At 35.7% G+C, this 23,306-nt stretch overlaps 2 protein-coding genes and 1 long non-coding RNA gene across 5 annotated transcripts in view; 2 read left to right on the top strand and 1 right to left on the bottom strand.

Moving 5' to 3' along the window:
* The window catches only part of LOC145680798 (hemolymph lipopolysaccharide-binding protein-like), a 40,058-nt gene extending 33,195 nt beyond the window's left edge, over positions 1-6,863 (top strand). For both annotated transcript variants that reach the window (XM_081751846.1, XM_081751847.1), the window contains exon 4: positions 6,295-6,863. In XM_081751846.1, coding sequence (XP_081607972.1) covers positions 6,295-6,455 — 161 coding nt within the window. In that variant the 3' untranslated portion in view covers positions 6,456-6,863. The remainder of the gene's footprint in view (positions 1-6,294) is intronic.
* LOC145680799 (uncharacterized) overlaps positions 1-23,306 on the bottom strand; it is a 241,866-nt gene that overhangs the window by 7,522 nt on the left and 211,038 nt on the right. The window lies entirely within an intron of this gene.
* Positions 1-23,306, top strand: part of LOC145681990 (uncharacterized) — a 104,103-nt gene that overhangs the window by 47,909 nt on the left and 32,888 nt on the right. The gene's annotated exons all lie outside the window — the stretch shown is intronic.

Here is a 23,306-nt window from a genome sequence, read left to right as displayed (position 1 = left end):
AAGATCGATCTTGAACTTAGCAGTTACGTAAATAATATATCCGTAAACTTATTTTATTCGTTTGAGGAACTAAAATGTGTATTATATTTTATAAGTTTTAAAATATATTTGAAAGTCTTTTGAGCCCATATTAGGAACCTAGAGCCCCAATTCTCGGAAGCTAAAAATCCGAAGTTTAATTATGGGTCACAATGGTTCACTGGGAGATGAACTGTTATAGTCAGATTTGCGATTTTGACCTATTTTGGGGTTTACGTGAATGAATGGTTTTAAGATTAATTGCGGCCCTTCAAAGATCACGAAGCAATTAGCTTTCCTGAAACTTATGAAATCTAAGACTGATGGGTTGATTGTTTGGGAGTCTGGCGTTCGTTTCTGCACCGTTGTTCAATTCCAGCTTTGTGGTGGACAAATTCCTCTTGCGTATTTTTATCGGGGTTCTCCCGTTTCATGCCACTTTTTTCATTCCACCATTTCATTCACTTCTCATCATCGCTGTTGCTTTTAGCCTAGCCGGCTAAACCGCGGCACTTAAAAAAAAAATCATTCCCTTTCAGCACCTATGCTATATGAGACATGGACCAACAGATTAACTTGCTATTCCAAACCAAATGAAATACCACGAAGAATCAATTTCCTGGTTTGACTGATTCCATAAAACTGTTAGATTTCTTTCCAATCTCACATGAGTATTCCTTATAGAATATAAAACTCCAGAATACATACTGCCTTTTCCTTGATAAAAACACTAATTTGTTAATTATATCTTGATTAATAATGGGCATGATTTCTTTTTTTGCAACCTATTGAAAGATCTAGAGTATACTAGTATTGTTTTTCTTTCCTCTTTTCTTTATGTTTTCCTTATGGACTTACATTAAACTTCCTGTATGAGTCGGAAATAAAAACGAAGTTAAAGGAAATAGAAATAGATTTACTGGACCATTTTCAGAAAACCTCTCCTCGGGGTCCCTTCGGTTTATTCTATTGGAAACAAGGCCTTAAAAATAACAACAAATGGTAGACATGTAACTGCCATGGGATATATACGGCCTTAATAAAAATTTTGCTGTAGGTCCCACACCGGTTTTCTTGTTAAAAAGGAAAAAGGTAACTCGTCAGGAGGTGGGTCTTCCAGTCTAAAAGCCTGAAGTCCCTAGTTTTCTACATATTTTACCTAATTTTAAGGGCAATTTTACACAGTTTAGTACAATTTGTTCTCATATTGAATTTGGTTCTCTCGGAGAAGTTTTCGATCACCCGAAATAATTTCCTGGGTACGTCCCTGGATAGGATAAATTGCATATTACCAGGAAAGAGCAACATCGTTTCAAATATTCTTGTTTGTATCTTGCTAATTTCTATGAATTTTTCATACATTGTTCCTGATTTGTTTTCAAAGAAGCTAACTGGGCAAGGTCACGCTTTAGGGAAGCTCCAATTGGCACTGATACAAGAAACAAATCGCGTGAAACAGATGATTAAGCTTTATAGTTCTGATGTTCCCTCCACTTCTATGTCGATATTTTGATAGTTCTAGATTAAAAATAGAAATCATATATAAAATTTGTGATTTAAATTACTGTATTATACTGTATAGTAAATATTTTTTATCTACGCTTACAGGATAAAATTACATTATGCGTTAAGTAATATTATCATTCAATGTCCACCCTTCTATAGGACAGAAATCCAGGGAAAATGAGTAAGAGAAAAAGGAAATTCACAAGGATCTAGGTTCGTCTTGTGAACATAGATTTTTTTTTTAATGGGCAGCATATGTTTCTATGACCTGGACTGCATAAATGACTATATTGTTAGCTTAAAATTTCTTAACTGATTCAAACTATATTTTTCGGAATTGTTTTATAATTTTAATCTTTCAGTTGAAGGCTTTACATAAAGACTAGCCTTTGGCTGCTTAGGGGCTCAGCCCCCAGACGCCCTCATTTACTTGACATTAGTGATGGGATTTTTACCGGTAAATATTTTTTGGGTATTTACCTTGGGTAAATACCCGGGTATTTACCCAAATTTGGTAAATATAAGGGTTTTTTCCTTTTCAATCATATATGTGATACAGACGTTCTTGAGCAGTACACAAAAATAATGAAAACGTAACAGTTGATCCAGTAGAAGCTACAACAAATGTCAGAAGGCATTAAATTTATTATTTTCATTAATAGATATGAGTTATGTGGTCGTTCCTGTTTTGATATTTTTTAACAGAGCATATTTTTAAGAACTGATGACTCTGAAAACGACTACATTTATTTTTTTCTACAAGTAAAGACACTAAACAAGTACATGGAAGGCGGCTACGGGCTTTTCTTTTAATTTACATTCTGTAAGTGACTATTGGTGACAAGTCATTACAACTGACATGACTTGAAATATACATTCTGTTACATCATACATGCTTTAATAGCTACAAATGGAATACAGTAGGAGTAGAAGTATATGCGAGGACTTTCACACGCCACTATACTTGCTAGCTAGACACAAACAAAACTATTTGCTGAGCAAAACAATATATTCACATAAAAACTACATACGTGTTAGTTGGCGAAACCGTAACACGTATGTAGTTTTTTATGTGAATATATTGTTTTGCTCAGCAAATAGTTTTGTTTGTGTTTAAGTATATACAAAGCAAAGCTTCTACTTATGGAAAATATTACAGTTGCTAGGTAGGCATCAAAATATAATAAAAAGTGAGCTGTCTGACTGCATTTTCATGTTTTGCGAGAAATTAGCACTCTTAGAAACAAAATTGATAAAATGCCATTGGATAATGGGCTTCACATGACGGTTACGTCAGTTTTTTGATTGGGTGGTATCAGAGTCATACGCCTAATTCAAATGATTCCATGCTTTAATTTAGAATTGGGCAAAATTCAGTTAGTTTTCTCCGGTTTCAAACACCTCAATCGGCAGCATCAAGTTAATAAAAGTACAAAAGAATTACAGAACATTCAGGACTTAGTAACGTTCTCGAAATATTCTATACACATCAGGGCAAAACGTTATCTCATTATGAGATCGCATTTCTAGCAAGATTACTCATTAGATTCATCGGATACATGAAATGAATATATGGAATCATCGCTAGTAATGTCTCCATCTATCTCTCACACGGAAGAAGTGTCACTGTCACTGTCTGTCTTCTTCAAGGGTTCTCCTTTTTATTGCTACCATGGTGCTTTTCAAGTGTGATGAACTTGTATCTTCCGATAACTTATTTCTAAGTCTTTTTGCTGCTCTGACTCAACAGTCTTTCCTGTCTCTTTATGCTGTGTTGATACTTTTGGCTTATGTTCCCGGTGATGCAACTTCCAGTTATAAGCTATAAACGTAATTTTTCCGGCTCTGGAAGCAGTCAGTCTATTCCTTGACTTAGTGTGAATTTTTGAGAAGGTACTAAAGGATCTTTCTGTGGCGGCTTATGATATCGATGCTGTTAATATCTTCCGTACGACTTCAGATAATGGGTACTTCCACACAAAACTTGCCACCAAGTTACTGGGTTCATTTCACCAGAACTTGTTCAAATGAACTTGTTGCCTCACTTTACTTTATCTTGAAATGTGCGAAATCCTTTGTAACATTTACAAGATCTGCTTTCATGTTCTTTGCAACCTTGTGTATGAACTCCAATCCATCGACATATTGTTCTGGAGTCAAATCAAACCCCTGTGATGATGGATCTAGCAAAGCTGCGGCATAGTGAATCTGTTGCATTGCTGGAGCTTTTCTGCTTTCGAAATTATTAAGAATATTTGTTTCTTCTACTTTGGACAACGGGCTTTCGGGAAAAGCCTTTTTTAGTTGCTCTTCGATTTCTTTGACAGCAGGAAAAACTCGATGTATGTTACATTCATCAGATTCTAATATATTTATCCAGAACACTATTGGCTTAAGAACATATATTAGCTTTTCGACTGTCACCCAGAAAACCTCATCATCAAGCAGCTTTGCTTTGTGGTCTTTGATAAATGTTGTATATCTTCCAGTGGTTTCATGAAGAGCTCTGTTCTGTAGAGTGACGTTTGAAGCTTTCAGACTTACAGGAGATTGTAAATAGCTTCTCCAGCGGGTTTTACATGGAAGAGTAAGAGAAATGTGAATGTTTTTCTGATTGTTAATTGCATGAAAAGTGCATTCAGTACCTGAGAGTTTCTAACCATTTTAATGACGTCTACAACATTTGCCATAAATGATGAATGAGGAACACTTCAAAGTATCACCCCAGACAAGGTTTAACGTATGTGTTTTACATGACAATGGTTGCAAATGGAGATACTCTTTTCTTTGGACAACAACAAAAGCCTTCTCCATATTTACTGCATTATCACCAGATCAAAAAACTTGCTGGGGTCGTATTTTTAATGACCTCGAATTCTTGATCTCTAATGCACTCAGCAGTGTGACGGTTATCTTTGGTGTTGATAAAATGAACAAATATTGGATGGGGGTTTGTAATATTGAAGTTGATTATTCCTTCATTACGAACATTACTCCAACCGTCACATTGAAGATTTAGATACTTCGAATCTTGTAACTCTACACACAGCTGTGTTTGCATTTCACTACACTGGACATCAAGTTGTCCCTAAAATTTTTAACTGATTTGACAATGTGGCCATTATTTTCCAAAATATAAGCTATTTGAAAATACTTGTAAATGTTTTACCAATCCCTTTTTAGACATTGCTTTTTGACTCGATTTACAAGGTTATATGGCAAGACCTTGAATTATATGAAATAAAATTACTTGTACATTAATAGGAAACGCACTGGGCTAGGGTAAATGCAATGTCATATATAATTAACCAATTGTTGAATTTATTACATAAGTAGTTAACTGTCCTTTCCCATTTGAATTTTTTATCTGAACTTTGAGACAACTTATAGACACTGCAAGCCAGCAAACTACTCCCTTATCGCTCAACCCAAAACGTAATTTGACATGTGATGTGTGCGAGAGCTCATTAACTCATTAATGTACATGTGTTACGGTATGCATATATAGGCTACTTGCGTTTTCATCAGCTGTCATTGTATCCATAAAAGTGGTAATGCTACTACATGAAGTTTGTACATTGATGGAGGAACTCTTCATATATGAAACTACATCAAAGTTTCATCAGCCACCCTCGTCACTAGTCATCAATGCTTTTATTGTTACTACAACTTGATGTAGGTTGTTCACTTTCATTCACTTCTTCTGTCCCAGTATTTTGCCAACAATCAAACTTCTCCCTTGTAAGACTTTTACAATTGTTTTCTTTAGACTTTCAGGACACCTAAAATATTTATTCACATGATCTGACATTTCATTTACATTTGCGTGTTTATAGTTTTTACCACAGTACTTGCAGTTTACTGATTTATCACTTCGTACATTATATGCGCTCCAAACATTACTTTTCTTTTATCCATTTTCATTTTTTTTCTCTCCCTGAATAAAATAAAACAAAAAATTCAACTAAGATAAGAGGCACGCCTACTCTCAACAACTCTGAAATCAGTACCAGTACTGAACTTAGAAAACGAATTGTTCGAAGCAATGTTACCAATTGCATTCTTCTTTAACCACATTTGTATCTGGAAGATTTTATTCTGCTATTTTAGAACCCACTGTGTCTTCTTATTATGTAATCTTGCAGTTTGTAATAAATACCCATTTTTTGGGTAGGTAAATAAAATTTAGGTATTTACCGGGTATTTACCCAATTTTTATTTACCTACCTAGTGGGTAAATACCCAAGTCCCATCCCTACTTGACATAGGTCTCGCGCCTCTTATGTATCAGCCTTTGCAACAAGAGTGAATTTTATGAATTTGCTCTTATCATTTCCTGAATTTGATCCATCTGGTGGCTTCGCCCCCTGACCCCCGCGTTTACTCAGCCTACGGATCCATGAAGGAATAATGGGTCTGGGCATCTCACAAAATTTTCTAACTCAGCATACATTTACACACTTTCTCAACAATACTATACTTGTATAACACAGAAATGATTGATGTAATATGAAAATTTGATCTTGTACTTCATCTGTATTCTTTCGCTTATAGAAACAATCTAGTTCTATCATTTGTTTCTGGAAATATTGGTGGAAGAATTTAAAAATTACTTATTGTATTTGTGTGTGCAGATGAATACCCGTTCAATACTTCATAGACGAAATGCCTTGCAGTAATTTACCACTCCCAAAGATTGATGTATTCTTGTAATTATGTTAAGAATTAAACTTGTCTAATGTAACTTTCATATGCTTATTGTTCTTATAGATGAACCTTTGGAATCAACTGGATATACAAGGTGGCAGCGTGGTGAACCTAATAATTACGAGAATGAAGATTGTGGAACTATTCGCAGACTGGCTGGAGAATTAAACGACGTCAATTGTGCTTCACAACATTATTTTATTTGTGAATATCACCTACGTTAATCTTAAACGAGACAACATGATTTAGTTAGTAAAATAACACAATGAATGATATAGAATTAAAAATTACCCTGCACATTATTGCTGATCGCTATTTCATGTCATAGATATATAATTTTGTTTATATAGAGTCCCATTTTCTGATTGCACTAAGTTCTTTTCAAGAAGGTAGAAGGTAGAAGGTAGAAGGGAGGTATTCTATGTTTCAACTGTTATGGTGAGAGATTAAGTCTTAAAATAAATTGTAAAATGCATTATACAAATACAGTATTTTAAGTGATGGAATAATGGGAAAATTTAATCCTTGTTGTGACAGTATATTTTTGAAACTAGTTATGATTTTTATCTTCCTAGATTATATTTTTGTTTAATTAATAAATAAATTTATTATAATAAAACTCTGCAACTATATTGAAATCTAGTATTTATTTATTTATTTATTTGAAATAACATTTATACCACCAATGTACTATTTGTCAAAAAATTAAACATACAACTTGTTTATGAATCTAGGGTGAGATGGGCATTTTCCTAACCCTCTCTCACATTCACACACAATAAGTTCCCTCACATTCACACGCACACTCAACCACCCTCACACTCAAATGTTATTCACCCCCTCACCCTCTCTCACACTTACCTCAATCGACTTTCACACACTCGCACTCGCACTCGAATAACACTCATGCTCTCACACTCAATCAGCTCCCTCACATTCACCCTCACTTGCCTTCACACCCAAACATTATTAATAACCCAACCTTCACTTACATTCATTCCCATTCAACTCACTCACGCTCACTCTCCTCACCCATCAATATTACTCATACTTGTTCACGTTCTCATTTAAATATTATTAATATCCTCACGCTCACTTATTCTCACCCTCAATTTATTTCTTCATATTCATCTTCATTAGCTTTAACTCTCGTGTTGAAATGAGGATTAGTTTGGCCCTCAAACTCATTTACTAAATGAACTGTAACTAAATGCGACCCTAACTTAAGAGAGTTAAATTTATATAATGTATATTTTATATATCCATGTATTAATAGCGGTGTCTGTGAACAAAAAACTTCAGATCCAAATTGAAAGAGACTATGTTTGACTCTTAATCTCTTGAACCACTCGACCGATGTCGATCAAATGTTTGACGTAGATGCAGTTCTGACCTGGGAGTGTTTTTAGCTATTAACTTACACGGTAGAACTTGGGGGAGAGGGAAGAGGAGAATCATAAAAAATAAATAAAACTTAATAACCTTTGAACCAAACGACCAATCTCTATCGAATTTTCAACGTAGATGACGTTCGTGCCTGGGTTGGATTTTACCATTTCACTTTGACGAAACAACGTAGAGGATGGGGAGGAGGGGGAGATATACAAAATCAATAAATATAAAAATAAAAGTGACCATGTTTGTGAGTTAATAACTCTTGAATTACCTGATCGATCTCAATCAAATTTTCAACATAGATGAAGTACAAACCTGGGAGGTTTCTTTATTATTTCATTTTGATGGTAGAACTTAGGGGAGGGGGTGGGGGGTAAATATATGAAAATGAATAAAACTTAACTCTTGAACCACCCCACCGATCTCGATCAAACTTTCAACATAGACCTGGAATGTTTTCATCATTTTATTTGATGGCACAATGTAGGAAAGGGGAAGGGACATATAAGTAAAAAATAAAGTGACCGATTTGTGACTTCATCACGCTTAAACCACAGAACCGATCTTCATCAAATTATCAACGTAGATGAGGTTTGGACCTGGAGTGGTTGTTATCATATCCCTTTGACGTTAGAACTTACAGTGGGTGGAGGGGAGGGGAGAGAGATATAAAAATAAATAAAACTTAATAACTCTTGAACCACCTGACCGATCTCGACCAAATTTTTAACATAGATGAAGTTTGAGATTGGAAAGTTTATTTTAATATTTTCACTTTGATGGTAGAACCTAGGTGAGCTTGAGGGGAATGGGAGATTAATATATAAAAATAAATAAAACTTAACTCTTGAACCATCCAACAGATCTCGATCGAATGTGTCCTGCGCTTGCGCAGGACGTGCGGGTTTGCTAGTTATTATTTATGTCCCAAACTGTACTTTTTTGTTTCTTGATACTTGCTGTAAAAGATACTTGAACATTCCAGTAGCTTCCTGTAGCGTAGTCGCAAATACTCTTGCTTCTGATTCCAGGCTCGATTTCCCAATGTGGTTAATTGATCGAAAAAAATCTAACGGCTTTTTAGGCCAGCCATCTGAGTGATGGGTTTCCTACATTTTCCTCATTCACACTATGTAAATGATAGGAAAATGGTCTGCATGGTTCCTTTCTTCCTTATCAGAAAAGTATGTTTGCTGAGGGACATCTTAATGCTGTAGATGCCGGAAATGCTCAGAAATATGTATACACTAATTGAACAATTCTAGCCTTATTTCTCGGTAAGTAACTAAATTAGTGAATTACTGATCAATATATTTAAATGCTACGAGTAGATTTATATGTTTGTGGACTTTTATATGTTTGTGGCCAATCGTTCTACAGTGAGTTCTCGGGAACAATAGGCTCTAGAAAGACGCCATTTTCACTGAGCGATTGCACATTTTGTATAGATTGTTCAGTTCTAATTGAATACTTAAAAAAAAGTGGCCGTTTTTTATTACACTTTTTAGGGGAACACTGGAAGTCTTGAAATTTTAAAAGGTAAAGCATCATATTCTATAAGTTATACATTCCAACACAAAATGTTTGTATACGGGAGTAGTATATCTCTCGGGTCTTTGTTTCGTGAGCAAATGATAATGAGAAACGAACGATGACCATTTCTCCAGTCTAAGATAAATCCTTATTGTTTGAAGTGTTTTGCCCAATAAACACCATATATCATTGACATTATAGTTTTTGTGTGTAATGTATTTGCTTATTACATACTGCATGCAGGAAGAAAAGAAACACTGATCATACATAAATTAGGAACTCCAACCGGAAGAAGGCTCAAATCTTGCAAACAGTGCGAGATATTGAAGAAAAATGATCGATAAAATTACAACGATATTATATATCTATTTTGTAATTTCTTCTATTTTTATATCTTAGTTTTGGGTCACGGTGCATAAAAATACACAATATGTCATGTAAAAGAAGAAGAAGAAAAGAATATATATATGTTGTTGATTCTAAATAGAAAGAAGTAAGATTTATTCTCGATAGTTGAAATATATGTTGATTTTATAGGTGTAATCTGCATTTATAGTTATCATAACGGCAGATAGTCGTTTTATTTAAAACATTGCTATGACAACTGAAAAAGAAAAGTATAATTAATGAAGTTTTGGAGAATAAAGGTAGTAGTTTTATAAGTTGTCGTGCCTCGTTTAATGTATTTTGACCGTGTTAACATAACTAAAACTTAGACGAACTGTGGGCTGGAATGTAACGTGAAAAATAATAAGTTAATAATCGTTACATTTTAAATGGTGGTTCCAATATAAGTTACATTTTAGATGGTGGTTTACCGACCAGGACTATTGAGATTAGTTTGAAGTAAAGCTTTCTCAGCATAGAATTCAACACTTACTCAGAAGTGGGAAAAGAATCTATAGAAACATAAAAATAGTGTGTCTGGAAATGAAAATATGAAAGACGAAAGTGGTGATGTAGAGCTACCAGGTATGAACTGTTCAATGAACGTGGCTGATCTTATAAGACAGCTTGGTCAGCACATATCACAGTAACAGCAAAATATGGAGCAAATCTCGCTTCTAACATTACAAAAATGGATTCTCAGCTAGAGGAAATGTCCCACCAAATATCACAGCAACAACAAAATATGGTTACCAAGGTGGAGCAAATGACACAACAAATACCACGACAGAGGGATGTAAAGTTTGAGCAAATAACAAAGCAAAACGACACTAAAATGGACAGTAAAAAAATAAACCAACAAATACATTCCAAATTGGGACAAACCGATTATAAAATGGAAGAGATTTTACATCGATTCACTGACATACAAAGGTCGGTAGAGGTGGTGGAAACTGTAGTTAATGAGCATACCAGTCAGATACGGGAATTACAAGAGGAAGTAAATGCGATTACAGAAAAAGTTAGTACGGTCGAGTTCCGGCAGTCAATATTGAACACATACCGTATGAATTCAGAGGAGTAGCGGAGGATAGTAATTCATCCGAAGGGTATTCCGAAAAGGACGATAATGAAGCTAGTCTAGAAAGAAATGGTAAAAGAAATCACTCCTCTCACCGCCGGAAAAACATCTATCTAAATTCTAAATATCGTAAGCATACTGGTAAAAATAATCATTTACGATTTAGTGAAATCAGATCCCTTACAAAATTTAGTGAAAGATCAGATGACATCTAGGCCAGCACTTTCCTAGAAAAATTCGAGGAAGAGTGTGGTTTAATGGGAGTAGATAAATCTAAATTGTTGAAAATTCCGCCTCATATTTTATTACCGCAGTGTTCTGTGTGGTTCAAAGCAATCCAAAGTAATTTACGTATCTATCTAGATTTTTATAATGCTTTACTTTCTAACAAGTAACACTTCACATCGTTGCTGCCGGTCTGACGCTAAACTATACATTTTCGGAAAGCACTAGTCCTAAATAGGATAACTACACAGTGCGACGGTCAGACGTTGCCGCGTTCAGGACTTATGGAGCGTCAAACATTAACATGGGGTTTATGAGAGTAACCATAGCAGTCGTATTATTTCATGCTAATTCGTCTTGCATTTGAACTCTGTGCTAACATGTGTGTTGTAGCAGTCGTATTATTTCATGCTAATTCGTCTTGCATTTGTACTCTGTGCTAACATTTGTGTTGTTTTTGTGTTTTTTAGGTATGCGTTGTAAGATGGATCCGAAAGTGGTCGTTTGGGCTCTGGTGGCCGAGATCGGGACAAATGAGCGCAATCCAAATTTGGAAGAGCAAAGGATGGTGGCACACATCAAGTCTCTTTTGACCAGCGGGATGGAAGTCGTTGAAGAGATTCGTACGCTCGGCTTCGGTGACAGTGATGGTGACCAGGGGGACGGAGACATGGATTTTGGAGACGAGGAAGACCAAGAGCAGGAGGATGCAGAGATGCCTTCGTCATCGCAGCAGTCTCATACGTCTTCCGCATCTGGCTCATCAGCGTCAGAATACCTGCCCTCTCCTGTGAAGAAGCCGAAGTTCCAGGATCAGCCTCCAGAAGACTCCAAAATGACACCAGAGCAGTGGCGCGAGTACAAGGCAAAAGCCTATGCCTACTGGACGGTAAATCCAAAAACAGGTAGGCCTTGGAACACAAAGACCGGTCGTGCTACCCACTCGACTCTGCAGAATCAGTTCAGGTATATTCGGAACATTGGCGTGCTACGTCACTTTGGGGCAACACAAGGCAAAGATGACAAGAAGACGCTGATGGCAGAGATCAATGAGGCAGTTCGGGGCATGTTCGCGGAGAAACAGCACACTGCTATCATTCACGATCGAACGTTGCGAATTTGGGCTAGGCAAACAGCTAATGAACTGGACCCTAACAAGAGTCTCAAGTTCAAGGCATCACCGTCGTGGGTGTACAGATTCAAGAAGCGCAACAACATCGTGGACCGTGCAATCACCCACAGGGTCGGCAGGACCTGGCAACTGAAAGAGTTGGACTTGCAGCAGCAGGCTGATGCTTTCGTATTAGCGACTCGCGAGCTCATTGCAAGCGAAAGCATCCCACCAACGCAGGTTGCCAATGCAGATCAGAGTAGCTTCAAGAAGTTGTTGCAGAGTACTCGCACTCTCCGTACCAAAGGAACAACAGTCGTGCGAGCGGTTGTGGGATCCATGAGCGCAACAACCCACAGCTACATGATCATGCCCGTGATCACCATGGCCGGAGAGATTCTGCGGCCGATGTATGTACTGGTGTCGGAACCAAGTGGAAAGTTTCCGGGAAACAAGCCTGCAGATCCACCGAACATCAAATCATTTGCTGGCAAAACGTCCAACATGAACAGGGACGACCTTAAGGACTTCTACGAGCAAGTGTTCTGGCCAAGCATGCCTGATGATAGGAAGAAGATCGTTTTGCTATTGGACTCGTGGACTCTGAACAAGGACGACAATCTATCGAACGCACTGAAGCCTGCCGACGTTGCGTTGCACAAGAGACTGATTCCTGGTGGTTGCACTGGAAAGATTCAGCCTTTAGATGTGCATTTCTTCCGTCAGTACAAGTCCTTTGTACGCTTTGTGACCGACACACTGGCCATGGACAGTGTCATGGATATCTGGCATCGCGATCGATTCCTGGCACTACAGTCGTTTTCACTCTACCAGTTCAGCGCACCCCGATTCAAGAACCTGATCCGGTACGCTTTCCACAAGGCTGGCTATCTGGACGAGGAGCCGGGAATGTGGATCTCTCCGCACGAGTACTGCTTTGACTCCCTCGACGAAGGTGACGTGTGCTTCACGTGCGGCGAACTACCGTTCGTCAAGTGTGCACACTGTGAGCGCACTCTTTGCATCTCTCATGCTCTGTTCGACGATTTGCACATTGATTGTACCCTTTAACTTACGCAAACAAGTGCTCAATCAGACAACGTCGATTCAAACGTCACAAACCTTGTGTTCTTCTTCGTTTCCTGTAACTCTCATAAACCCCATGTTAATGTTTGACGCTCCATAAGTCCTGAACGCGGCAACGTCTGACCGTCGCACTGTGTAGTTATCCTATTTAGGACTAGTGCTTTCCGAAAATGTATAGTTTAGCGTCAGACCGGCAGCAACGATGTGAAGTGTTACTTGTAAGTTCGAGAACGATTTCATGTTGGCAAACCGAGACGCCTTGGTTTGAAACAGACGGTTTGATCCCAAAGTTGATAAGAATCTAACTGATTTTGTGATATCTGTATATAATGAATTGAAGTTAATTAATCCGTACCAACAGGAATCAAGAGTAATAGCATCAATCCGAATATTGTTACCTTTTAAGTTGGAGCAAATGTTCATTTCTGCACAATGCGTTAATTTCAATCACCTTATTATGATAGTGCAAAATTTTGAAAGTCAATCTAGGTTGCAAGTTAATAGTAATCGGAACCAAGTTAATAGTAATCGTAATCAAGCTAGTTATGTACCTGTTCGCAACATCAATGTCAGAGAAAAAAGAGATTTTAATGCGAGAAGTAATAACTGATTCCATGGTAACGATAATAGAACTGAACCTAATTGTACCGGTAATCGAAATGAATCTAATTTTAGGAGAAGCAGGAACAATACTTGTAACGCATTTAGGAATTAAGCGAAAATAAGTTTAACTTTCCACAAAATAAATTACATAATAGATTCATAGGTGGCAGAAATTATGAAAATAGAAATCGGAATACCGTTGAACTGCATAATAGACAGGACCGTACACAAGATTGTGGTGTAGAATGTAGCATAACTGAATCGTTTAGTAATGGTAATCTAAACTAGATGGGGCTGACGTGGTATGGGTTGAAGCCACGCCAGTAACTGATACGCAAGAATGTTTTTCTGTAAGAGAAACTAATCTTAGGACTTTAGATACTATTGGTAATTTTTGATATATTTCTATTGCTAATTCCCATTGGATGTTCGACGATGAGATAGAAAATGGATATAGCCATGTATATGACCATGCTTGTTTTCTTGAATACATTTAGTACTGTCAGAATACATGTGAAAATTAATGATAGTCCACTTCAAGCTTTGATTGATACAGGAGCCAGTGTATCACTATTATCATATTCCTTTTGGTGTCAACTTGGTGTAAAAGACTATTCTAACTCTAGGTTGCAGAATATAGATACTTTAATTCTGGTTGATTACACAGGTAAACATAAGAAAAAGGTTATGGGAAAAACACAAGTGGTGATTACAATACAGGGTTATGAAATCTCTATTCTCATTTTGGTTATTAATGAATTAAACGAAAATGTACTAAAAGGTTTAGATTTTCTCACGCAATTACGGGCAGTTTTAAACTTTGAAAATAAAACATTCTCAATACGTACCCATCATGACAAAATTGTTCAAAATTTAATTCCCGTTAGAGATAACATTGCTTGCCAGTGTCAACCCTTTATAAATAATGTTTTTTATGTAAATGAGTGCAATAATAAAGAAAATGTTAGTATGGAGCATGGAAGTGAAAAGCCTACTACTGACAGCAGTGATCATTCATTTCACAGATGTGTGGATGAAATTATAAACAACGTAAAGAATACTGATAATAATTTTGTAGTACAATTTAGGAATATTCTTTATAAACATAGAAAGGTATTTTCACAGAGACCAGGATGTTGTAAAGATTTGGTGTACGATATTGAAGTTGATACAGAAAGCCCAATAGTAACAAAGGCATACATTATACCTTACAGATTTAGGGAAAATGTAAGAAAACAGATCTCAGAAATGTTGCAAGACGGAATAATAAGTCCTTCACAAAGTTTTGGATGCCCTTAGAACTTCAATCCTTTGATTTTGATGTAAAACGCATCAAAGGAGTCGACAATGGTCCAGTGGATACATTATCAAGACTGTTTGCAGATGATAATCATCGAATATTATCAATAAATGCCTTCAAAATTTTTACAAGATATCTATTGAGGAATTGAAAGAACATCAAAAGAATTATGAAGATTAATCCAAAATTATGTATCATTTAACTTCTTGCCCTCAGGATTGTGATTATCCTCGCAATTGGAATTCTTTGTACCAAATATCTAATGGTATACTTTTGATTAAAGATTTTAAATTTAAAAATCGCAAAAAGATTTGCATTCCCCAACATTGGTACCATGTATATTAAAAGCATATCATGACGATTTTGGTCACTTTGGATATTTGAAAGTATATTCATTGATTAGTAAATCCTTTTATTGGAAATCACTTAGGACGCAAATCAAAGGTTATATCAATGATTGCGAGGAGTGTATTAAAATTAAGTACAATTATCAGTCTATATATAAACCTATGATGTCAATACTACCTGAAAATCCTCACTCTTTTATTTCTGTAGACTTATATGGACCTCTTCCTGGTGCAGCTACAGGTGAAACTTTTCTATTTACAGTTATGGATATCTTTACTAGATATTCAGTGGCATATCCTTTACGCAGGGCGACTTCTTCGGCAATTGTGAACTGAATTCCGAATGTATACATACGGCATTATGGTCCAATTGAGCATATACTTTGTGACAATGGTGCACAGTTTCGCAGTAATGTATTTATTAGTGCGATGAACAATGCTAATATTAAGGTGCATTTTGTTACTCCACACCATCCAAGTAGTTCTATTGTTGAAAATGTACATCGAAATCTTGGCATATTATTTAGAAACTGTTTTCGTAACAAACATAAGTATGTCACCGAAATTACCTACTTTTTAAATTATTTAGTTTCGGATACATTGGTTGTTGCTCTGGAGAATATTCATAATGAAACAGACTTCATAAAGCCAATAGAACAACATTTTGGCATCAAACTTAGGGAAATGACGAAATGGACAATTTATATCTTGTAAATATGGTACGTATTCGTAGGATACAAACATTTCTTCTAAGAAATCAGAATATAGAACATCAACAGTCAGGTAAATCTAGAATTAAAACAAATGATCTAGATTTGTGAGATTACATCCTCAAAGTAATGCATCATTAAAAAAGATTTATAAGTTTTGTGATTTATATGCAGGACCTTATTTGTGTATCAAACAAATTAACCCTAAAGTATTTGAATTAATGAATGTGAAAACTGGTAAACTCTTGAGTTTAGGTAATATTGACGGATTAAAAAATATGCTAAGTCAAAACATTCTTAGTCAAAACATACTAAGAATAAATTGATAGTTAGTTAAGACATTAGTTCCTTCAGAAGTTTTATCCAAGATTAACATAGATAACGTTGAATTTTCAAATTTATTCTTAATATATTTTCTTTACTAGTATTATTTCCTGTTATGATATTGATTATTTCTTTCATTTTGTGTATTGTTATAATTTCTTTGTAATTCGTACTTCTTCTGAATTCTATGTTATTTACATCTATGCATTGATATAAATATTGTTTTTCAAAGTTATATTAATTATGCTCAAATGGAAGAAATAAGTTATATAGTATGTCAGCATATACAGAGTTGATTCGGCAGTGAGCTCCCATAATATTGATTTTGAAGAAACTATTTTAGGACCTACATAATTATTAAAATTGATCACATTTTTTGAATTAGTCCTCTTCGTCGATTATTTTATACAATTAAAATAAAATTAATTGTTAAATAAATATAAGAATGAGATAAAATGAAATTAATATATATGTATTTTAATTTATATACGAGGGCTATTTGAAAAGTAATGTAACCTTATATGTAAAATTATGTAACGTTCCAGGATTCTTTCTTAAATTGTAACCAATTTAAGAAGTGCTCGTCAAGAGCCATGTATATAACGATATTGTGTATATATTTTGTAATTTCTTCTATATATATATATATATATATATATATATATATATATATATATATATCTTAGTTTAGGACAGCGGTGCATAAAAATACACAATCTGTTGTGTAAAAGAAGAAGAAGAAAAGAATATATATGTTGTTGATTCTAAATTGAAAGAAGTAAGATTTAATCTCAATAATTGAAATATATGTTGATTTTATAGGTGTAATCTGTATTTACAGTTATCATAACAGCAGATAGTCGTTTTATTTAAAACATTGCTATGACAACTGAAAAAGAAAAGTATAATTAATGAAGTTTTGGAAAATAAAGGTCATAGTTATATAAGTTGTCGTGCCTGATTTAATGTATTCTGACCGTGTTAACGTAACTAAAAATTACACGAACTGTGGGCAGGAATGTAACGTGAAAAAATAATAAGTTAATAATCGTTACATTTTAAATGGTGCCTCCAATATACGTTGCAAAATGTCCCCTTTATGGAACCCCTTGTCGATTTTTATCAAGATGTATTTCACTTCTGTCTGTAAAGGGGCATGTACAAATGAGAGAAATGAGAAGGAGATTCATGCTCATATGTGAATAATGTGCTGTATAAAGAGCCCAAGTTCAGCTAGTATTATAAAATTTTTTGCCTCAGAGAATGTCTAAAACCGAACTGATACAAAATAAATATATGTTAATTGTAACCCAAAATAACACCTTCAAGTGATATGTTGTGTTCATTTTCACTGTAGTCCTGGAAACTTTAGTGATGCTTCCTAGTACATAGAGGCAATTTTCTTAAGAACAAAAGGAGATACAAAATTATTGAAATCAACGAATACATCTGATATAGATCTAAAGCTTAACAAGGGTTCCGTAGAAAATAAATTCCTACCGGAAATGGAATCTGGTTCAGTCCACGTATAGAAATGGTGCGACGCTATCCATTGAGACAAATAAATAAAAATCCGTGTTTAGTTCAAATTTTGCAAAAACAATGTTAAATTACTGTTACTTTTCCCCTTATATTAAAATAGAAATATCAGTTCGATATAATATTTCACGTTGTATGATTATAGTGCAAAATGTAGTTCAGACAAGAATTAAACTCCGAATTGCAAGAAAAGTCAAATAGCTTTCTGATGTAATTTCATTTTATCTGTAATGTAAAGTTACAATTTTGAAACTTTTAAATTGTGGGTATATATTTTTCACCTGAAAATACTAGTACTCCTAGTTTCTCGAACCTGGAAGTGTATTTCAAACCTGAACACTGAAACTTAAAATTAATGAAGTAACGTTTAAGTATAGAATTTGCTCACAGTCACTCGCACACGAAATTACGCTTACATTCAATTGTCCTCCAAAACACACCTGTCCTTCAAAACATACTTACCTTCAAAAACATACTCACACTCACTTGATAGCTCAGATCATTCGAGAATAACAAAGAATTATGTTGGTCACATTACTCATTTTCCTTCATGTTAGGCATATAAAATGTGGTTCAGGATTAGGATTTAAAATTCTGGGCAATCGGCATCTATGGCCATGTTATCCCGTCATGTATGTGGATCACACTATCCGAGGAAAGATAAGGAAGGAAGCTGCCTAATGCCTGGTGTGAATGAGGAAAACCCAGGAAATCCTCACGCAGGATGGCTGACCTGAAAGTGCTGTTATGATTTATCGACCTAGTGTCCCCTCTGGGAATCGAATCCGGCACCGCTCGCACAATACGTAGTTTAACCAATATTTGTGGCTAATTGAGACTTGTTCTTTCCCTTTCTGTCTCTTTGTAATTGAGCGATAATGTACGTGGTCCGTACGTAATGTAATGAGACCTTCCACCGCGTTGCGCTCCAGTTGCCAGCAGCATACTCCCCTTCGAGGGGATTTTGGGTTGGTGATGTGTCTAAACTAAACAACGCACCGCACGGCAGTCCCGTGCGAGGTCTGAACTAGTGAGAATCATAGTCGCGCAATAGCTGTTTTGAGTTTTTTATAACGTAAGAAAACGTGAAAAACGGAGCGTTCGCTGAAGCAGCGTTAAGTGATTAAATTTTGCTTTCATCTGGGCAAAACCGCTTCCGAGACATTTACCTTGGTCATGAAGTTTTAACAAGACGACGCCCTGTCAAAGTCCCAGGTTTTCTGGTGGTTCAGCGAGTTTAAGAACGGATTGGAAAACGTTGAAGACATGGAGAGATCTAATCGCCTTCAACGAGTAGTTTGGGCAAAAATGTGGCCAAAGTGAACAATCTCCTGGCTCCGACCATCGTTTGAGTGTAAGATTAATTGGCGAAGACCTCAACATGTACAAAACAACGGTTTACAAAATTAGTTCTGAATTTGTTGTATCCGCCTACCTGACACGGCCCCCCCAGCAGCTTACAGTCCCGATGTGAGCCCACTAGTCCTTTCTCTGTTCCCAAAGCACAAGATGAGCCTCTAAGTCACCATTTCGACGATGTTCCCGCCGTCCAACGGCAGCTGACTTTCAGGGAGCCTCTGCAACTTGGGAATCTCGTTGGCAATGGTGCATTGACGCCCAAGGAGACTATTTTGAAGAATTAACAATATGTACCGATCGAATCAATAAATTAATTTTACCAGACCCAGTCTTATTACTTTACGGCATAAATCCCATCTCATAGCATACGGATTTTGAATAGTAACTGATTGTGGAAAGATCTGAGTCAGGTGTCAGTAATGTATTGATTTTCTAAATTATTTACCCTTGAAACATTGTACATTGTGTATTACTTCAAATAGACTGAAAATAAAAATGCATCTTATTTTGTTTTTATGTCTCCGAGCAGTTTTCAGACTTTACTGATTTCACTGATTGTGTCACATTTATAATTAACCAGTATCCCTAAAGACAGTGGACCTTGCCTTAGAAATTATCAATTCCACCCTTTCTTCAGAGAAACTATCATTTGCTTGATTCTTCCGTACCACAACTTCAGTACTAGTAAAGAATCGTTGAGGCAAGTGAAAAAGGAACGAAAATGAGGTACGTGCTTTGGAATTGCAATCGTTAATCGCTACCGAAAAGGGGACCATATGCACAAGAGGTGAATGCTCTATTATTGAGCCGTCTTACCCTCATACCCCAATGTAAATCATTATATGATATGTAAAGTATTGACTAGCATTTAGAAGGACACTACACACGCAAAACTAATTGTGGATACGCTATTGATGAAAGGAAAACATGAAAACAAAAATGTAAACATTTTGAAAATTGTAACAAGAAAATAATTCGTTCTGAAAGAATTGGTATGGCTACTTACCTGATTAAAATAGAAAAACATGTACGTCTTTTTCGTTCTTTTTCCACTTGCCTCGACATTTCATTTCTGTTTCTGAATAACCCCAAGCAAGTGGTGATAAAAAAGAATTATACACATTCTAGTTTCTCTCAAGGAAGAGTGGGTTTGGTAATTTCTAAGACAAGGTTAACGGTTTTGGAATATGATTGTTTATTATGCATGACCCATAATTAGTGAAATCAGTAGTCTGAAATCTGCTCGGAGACATACAAGCAAAACAAAAGACGTTTTCGATTCATGGACTACTTCATGTAATATAGAATGTATATGCTTGTTGGTAACGAAGAAGAAAACAACGTGCCCTGCGAGGATCAAATCCGCCTTCACTCGCTAACGCTCGTTCGGCAATGCTGTCTGAATTTAATGTTTGTAACGTTATTTAACGTATGAAACCATAAAACAAACCCATCAGAATAGAATATCACAAAACAGTAGGTGCAAAAGCTGGCCCCACAAAGCTAAACAATAACCAAAAGTAGCAAAGTACTAATTTACAAATGATGAAAAGGAAACAGTTTGTAAAGTAATGTAGAATTACGTAGGAATAGAGACGAAGTACTATTAATAAACCCTGAACCACCGTTCATCGGTCTGTCTCCTGTCTCTGACTCGAATTTCTGAAGAGGTACTCGAACTTCTCTTACATGTGAATTAACCCGGGAACGGTCGACTGTTGATTTGTGACGCGAGCGGTCGACAGGTGAGCGCGGCGCTCACTTACAATAAAATCGTTTCTATAGCTGTTATGGCTTTATACGGGATTTATTTTCAACACATTTCTAAATGTTTACATTTGTTGATTTATTATTATTACTATTATTAAAATAAAATCGCAAATAAAATTATGATGCGTTTATATAAATCCATTTCTTATTACCATATATTCTTAAAGTTATATATATTTTTATTATCAAAGGTTTTTTTTATGAAATCAATTTCTGTTATTCCATAAACAATACAATTAGTTGATTATCATTGTCACATAAAATTATATTCTTATAATCATTATCTCATATATCACATAAGGATTACATTTTCTTTAGAAAATATTTACATAATTAGAGCGAGTTTTCAGTACATTCTCTTCATATGTTCATACTATTCGTATTTTGAGTTGGAAATTTCTAATGAAATTAAAGACATAAATATCTTAGTGTAAACACTGTACTTATGTATCTTGATGCATAGAGTAGGTATTTCAATAAGACGCTGTTCTATTGCATGTCTCATCACTGTACTGATGTCACCCATTATACTTTCAGAAGATGCTGACAGTGTGTTTCCCACAGATTAACACTTGACAGGCAGCATATCGTACCGTTTTCTTCGCAAACCGTAGTTGAATCTGCTCCTTATTTTTGTCCATGATCTCGGAAAAACCACTCACGCCGTCGGTCGACAGTTGAGCGTGGCACTCACAAATTACGCAAAGTCACATTTATAAAGCCAGTGCTACTCCAACAGAAGAGAATGAAAAGATTACACTTGACCCTCAGACACAAGACACATCAAGAGACAGCTTGACAGCGCCTCAAGTCTGTGACCCCACTGGGGCGGCTCTGAAACGAAAACATAAACCAGGGTGACCGCTGCGCTCACCTGTTGACCGTTCCCGGGTTAACGCATGAAATTTTGAGGAATGGGCAGGAAGAAAGGTCGTGTGTGGCAATATTACATACAAAATTATAAAGATAAGAAAGTATCTTGCAAATATTGTGAACATACATATTTATGCGCAAATGTTGACAAAATGGTGGTACTCCCATGCGCAAAAAAAAATTGCGCGTATACTGTAACTCAAGATTTTTCGCATTTATTCCATTTTCCTTACGTTTATGGGTAAAATTCAGTTATTAGTATGTGGAGATAATAGAAAGCAATCCATCTAAGGAGATATTTCCAAAAAATATAATAAAATAATAAAAATATAAGCAAAAAACAAAATTATGCTCGGTTTTGTGTATACTGGCAACGATGATTTCTAGTGATTTTTTCACTAGCAGAGCACGATTGCGGAGGGAATTCAGTAGGGGAGTCGAGGAACTGGATACTGGACTAAAATGTTGCATTTATTGGTTAAAACCTAGTGTGTAGATTGCCTGCCAAATATAAATTAGCTTCTGTAACTAAGATGTCGTACGAAAATATAGAATTAAACAGAAAAACTCTTATCTTAATGTTCGAAGCGATACGGACCATGGTTATGAAGATTATTCCTTTGAAAAAAGAGCCAACACAACGTAGCCTTCGTGGTTAGGTGGATAGAGTGGCGGACTCATAGTTATTTTATTATTTTGACACCACATCGAATCCCATCCCATCCCATCCCATTTTTTTTTACAAGACATTATAGGAAGTGTATAATTTTGATGTTAATAAGAACCGAAACAATATAATAAGGAAATAATTTATTGATAGTATACTTTAATTGACGTATTTATTCAGTATTAGAATACGTGTACTATTGGAAACAGTTATTGTTTTCAGTTTATAGTCTTGTATGTTACTTCCCGTTCTTGAACAGCAGACAACTCACTTCGGGCTTGTGTGTCAGAAACAGGAGGAAGAACGTACGCGACCTTGACAGTCATTTCCAGTCTTACCCCTCGTTACATCGACCTGATGTTAAATTATCGTTTGTGTGTGTGTGTGCTTGTGTTTTTTTGCTTTTTAGAGTATTGACTCTCTCTCTTTTTTTTTCATATCCACAAGTGCAAGAATGCTTTCGTTGAACGTAACTAAATTATACAGATCTATGTATGCGGAACACGAATATTTCCAAAAGATAGAATGAATATGAACGATAATCATACCATATTTCTACATTATATAGTAGCGCGAAAAACTGATATTAAAATGATATAACAAACAGGCATAAGCTTTTTTTTTCTAGCATGGCAACACATTAAACGTAACTCATTAAATTTTGGGAATTACAAATTATCACCTTACGTGTCGTTGTATTCCTATTCTTTTTCACGTTCAAGCGACGAAAGAAGAAATTGTAGTAACAGTGATAACAATCGAATT

The sequence above is a fragment of the Thermobia domestica genome, chromosome 3 (genome assembly GCF_964235325.1).
Source record: "Thermobia domestica chromosome 3, izTheDome1.hap1.1, whole genome shotgun sequence".
NCBI classification, from domain to species: domain Eukaryota; kingdom Metazoa; phylum Arthropoda; class Insecta; order Zygentoma; family Lepismatidae; genus Thermobia; species Thermobia domestica.
The sequence above is the reverse complement of the archived record's forward strand: the minus strand, read 5'-3'. Positions and strand labels throughout refer to the sequence as shown.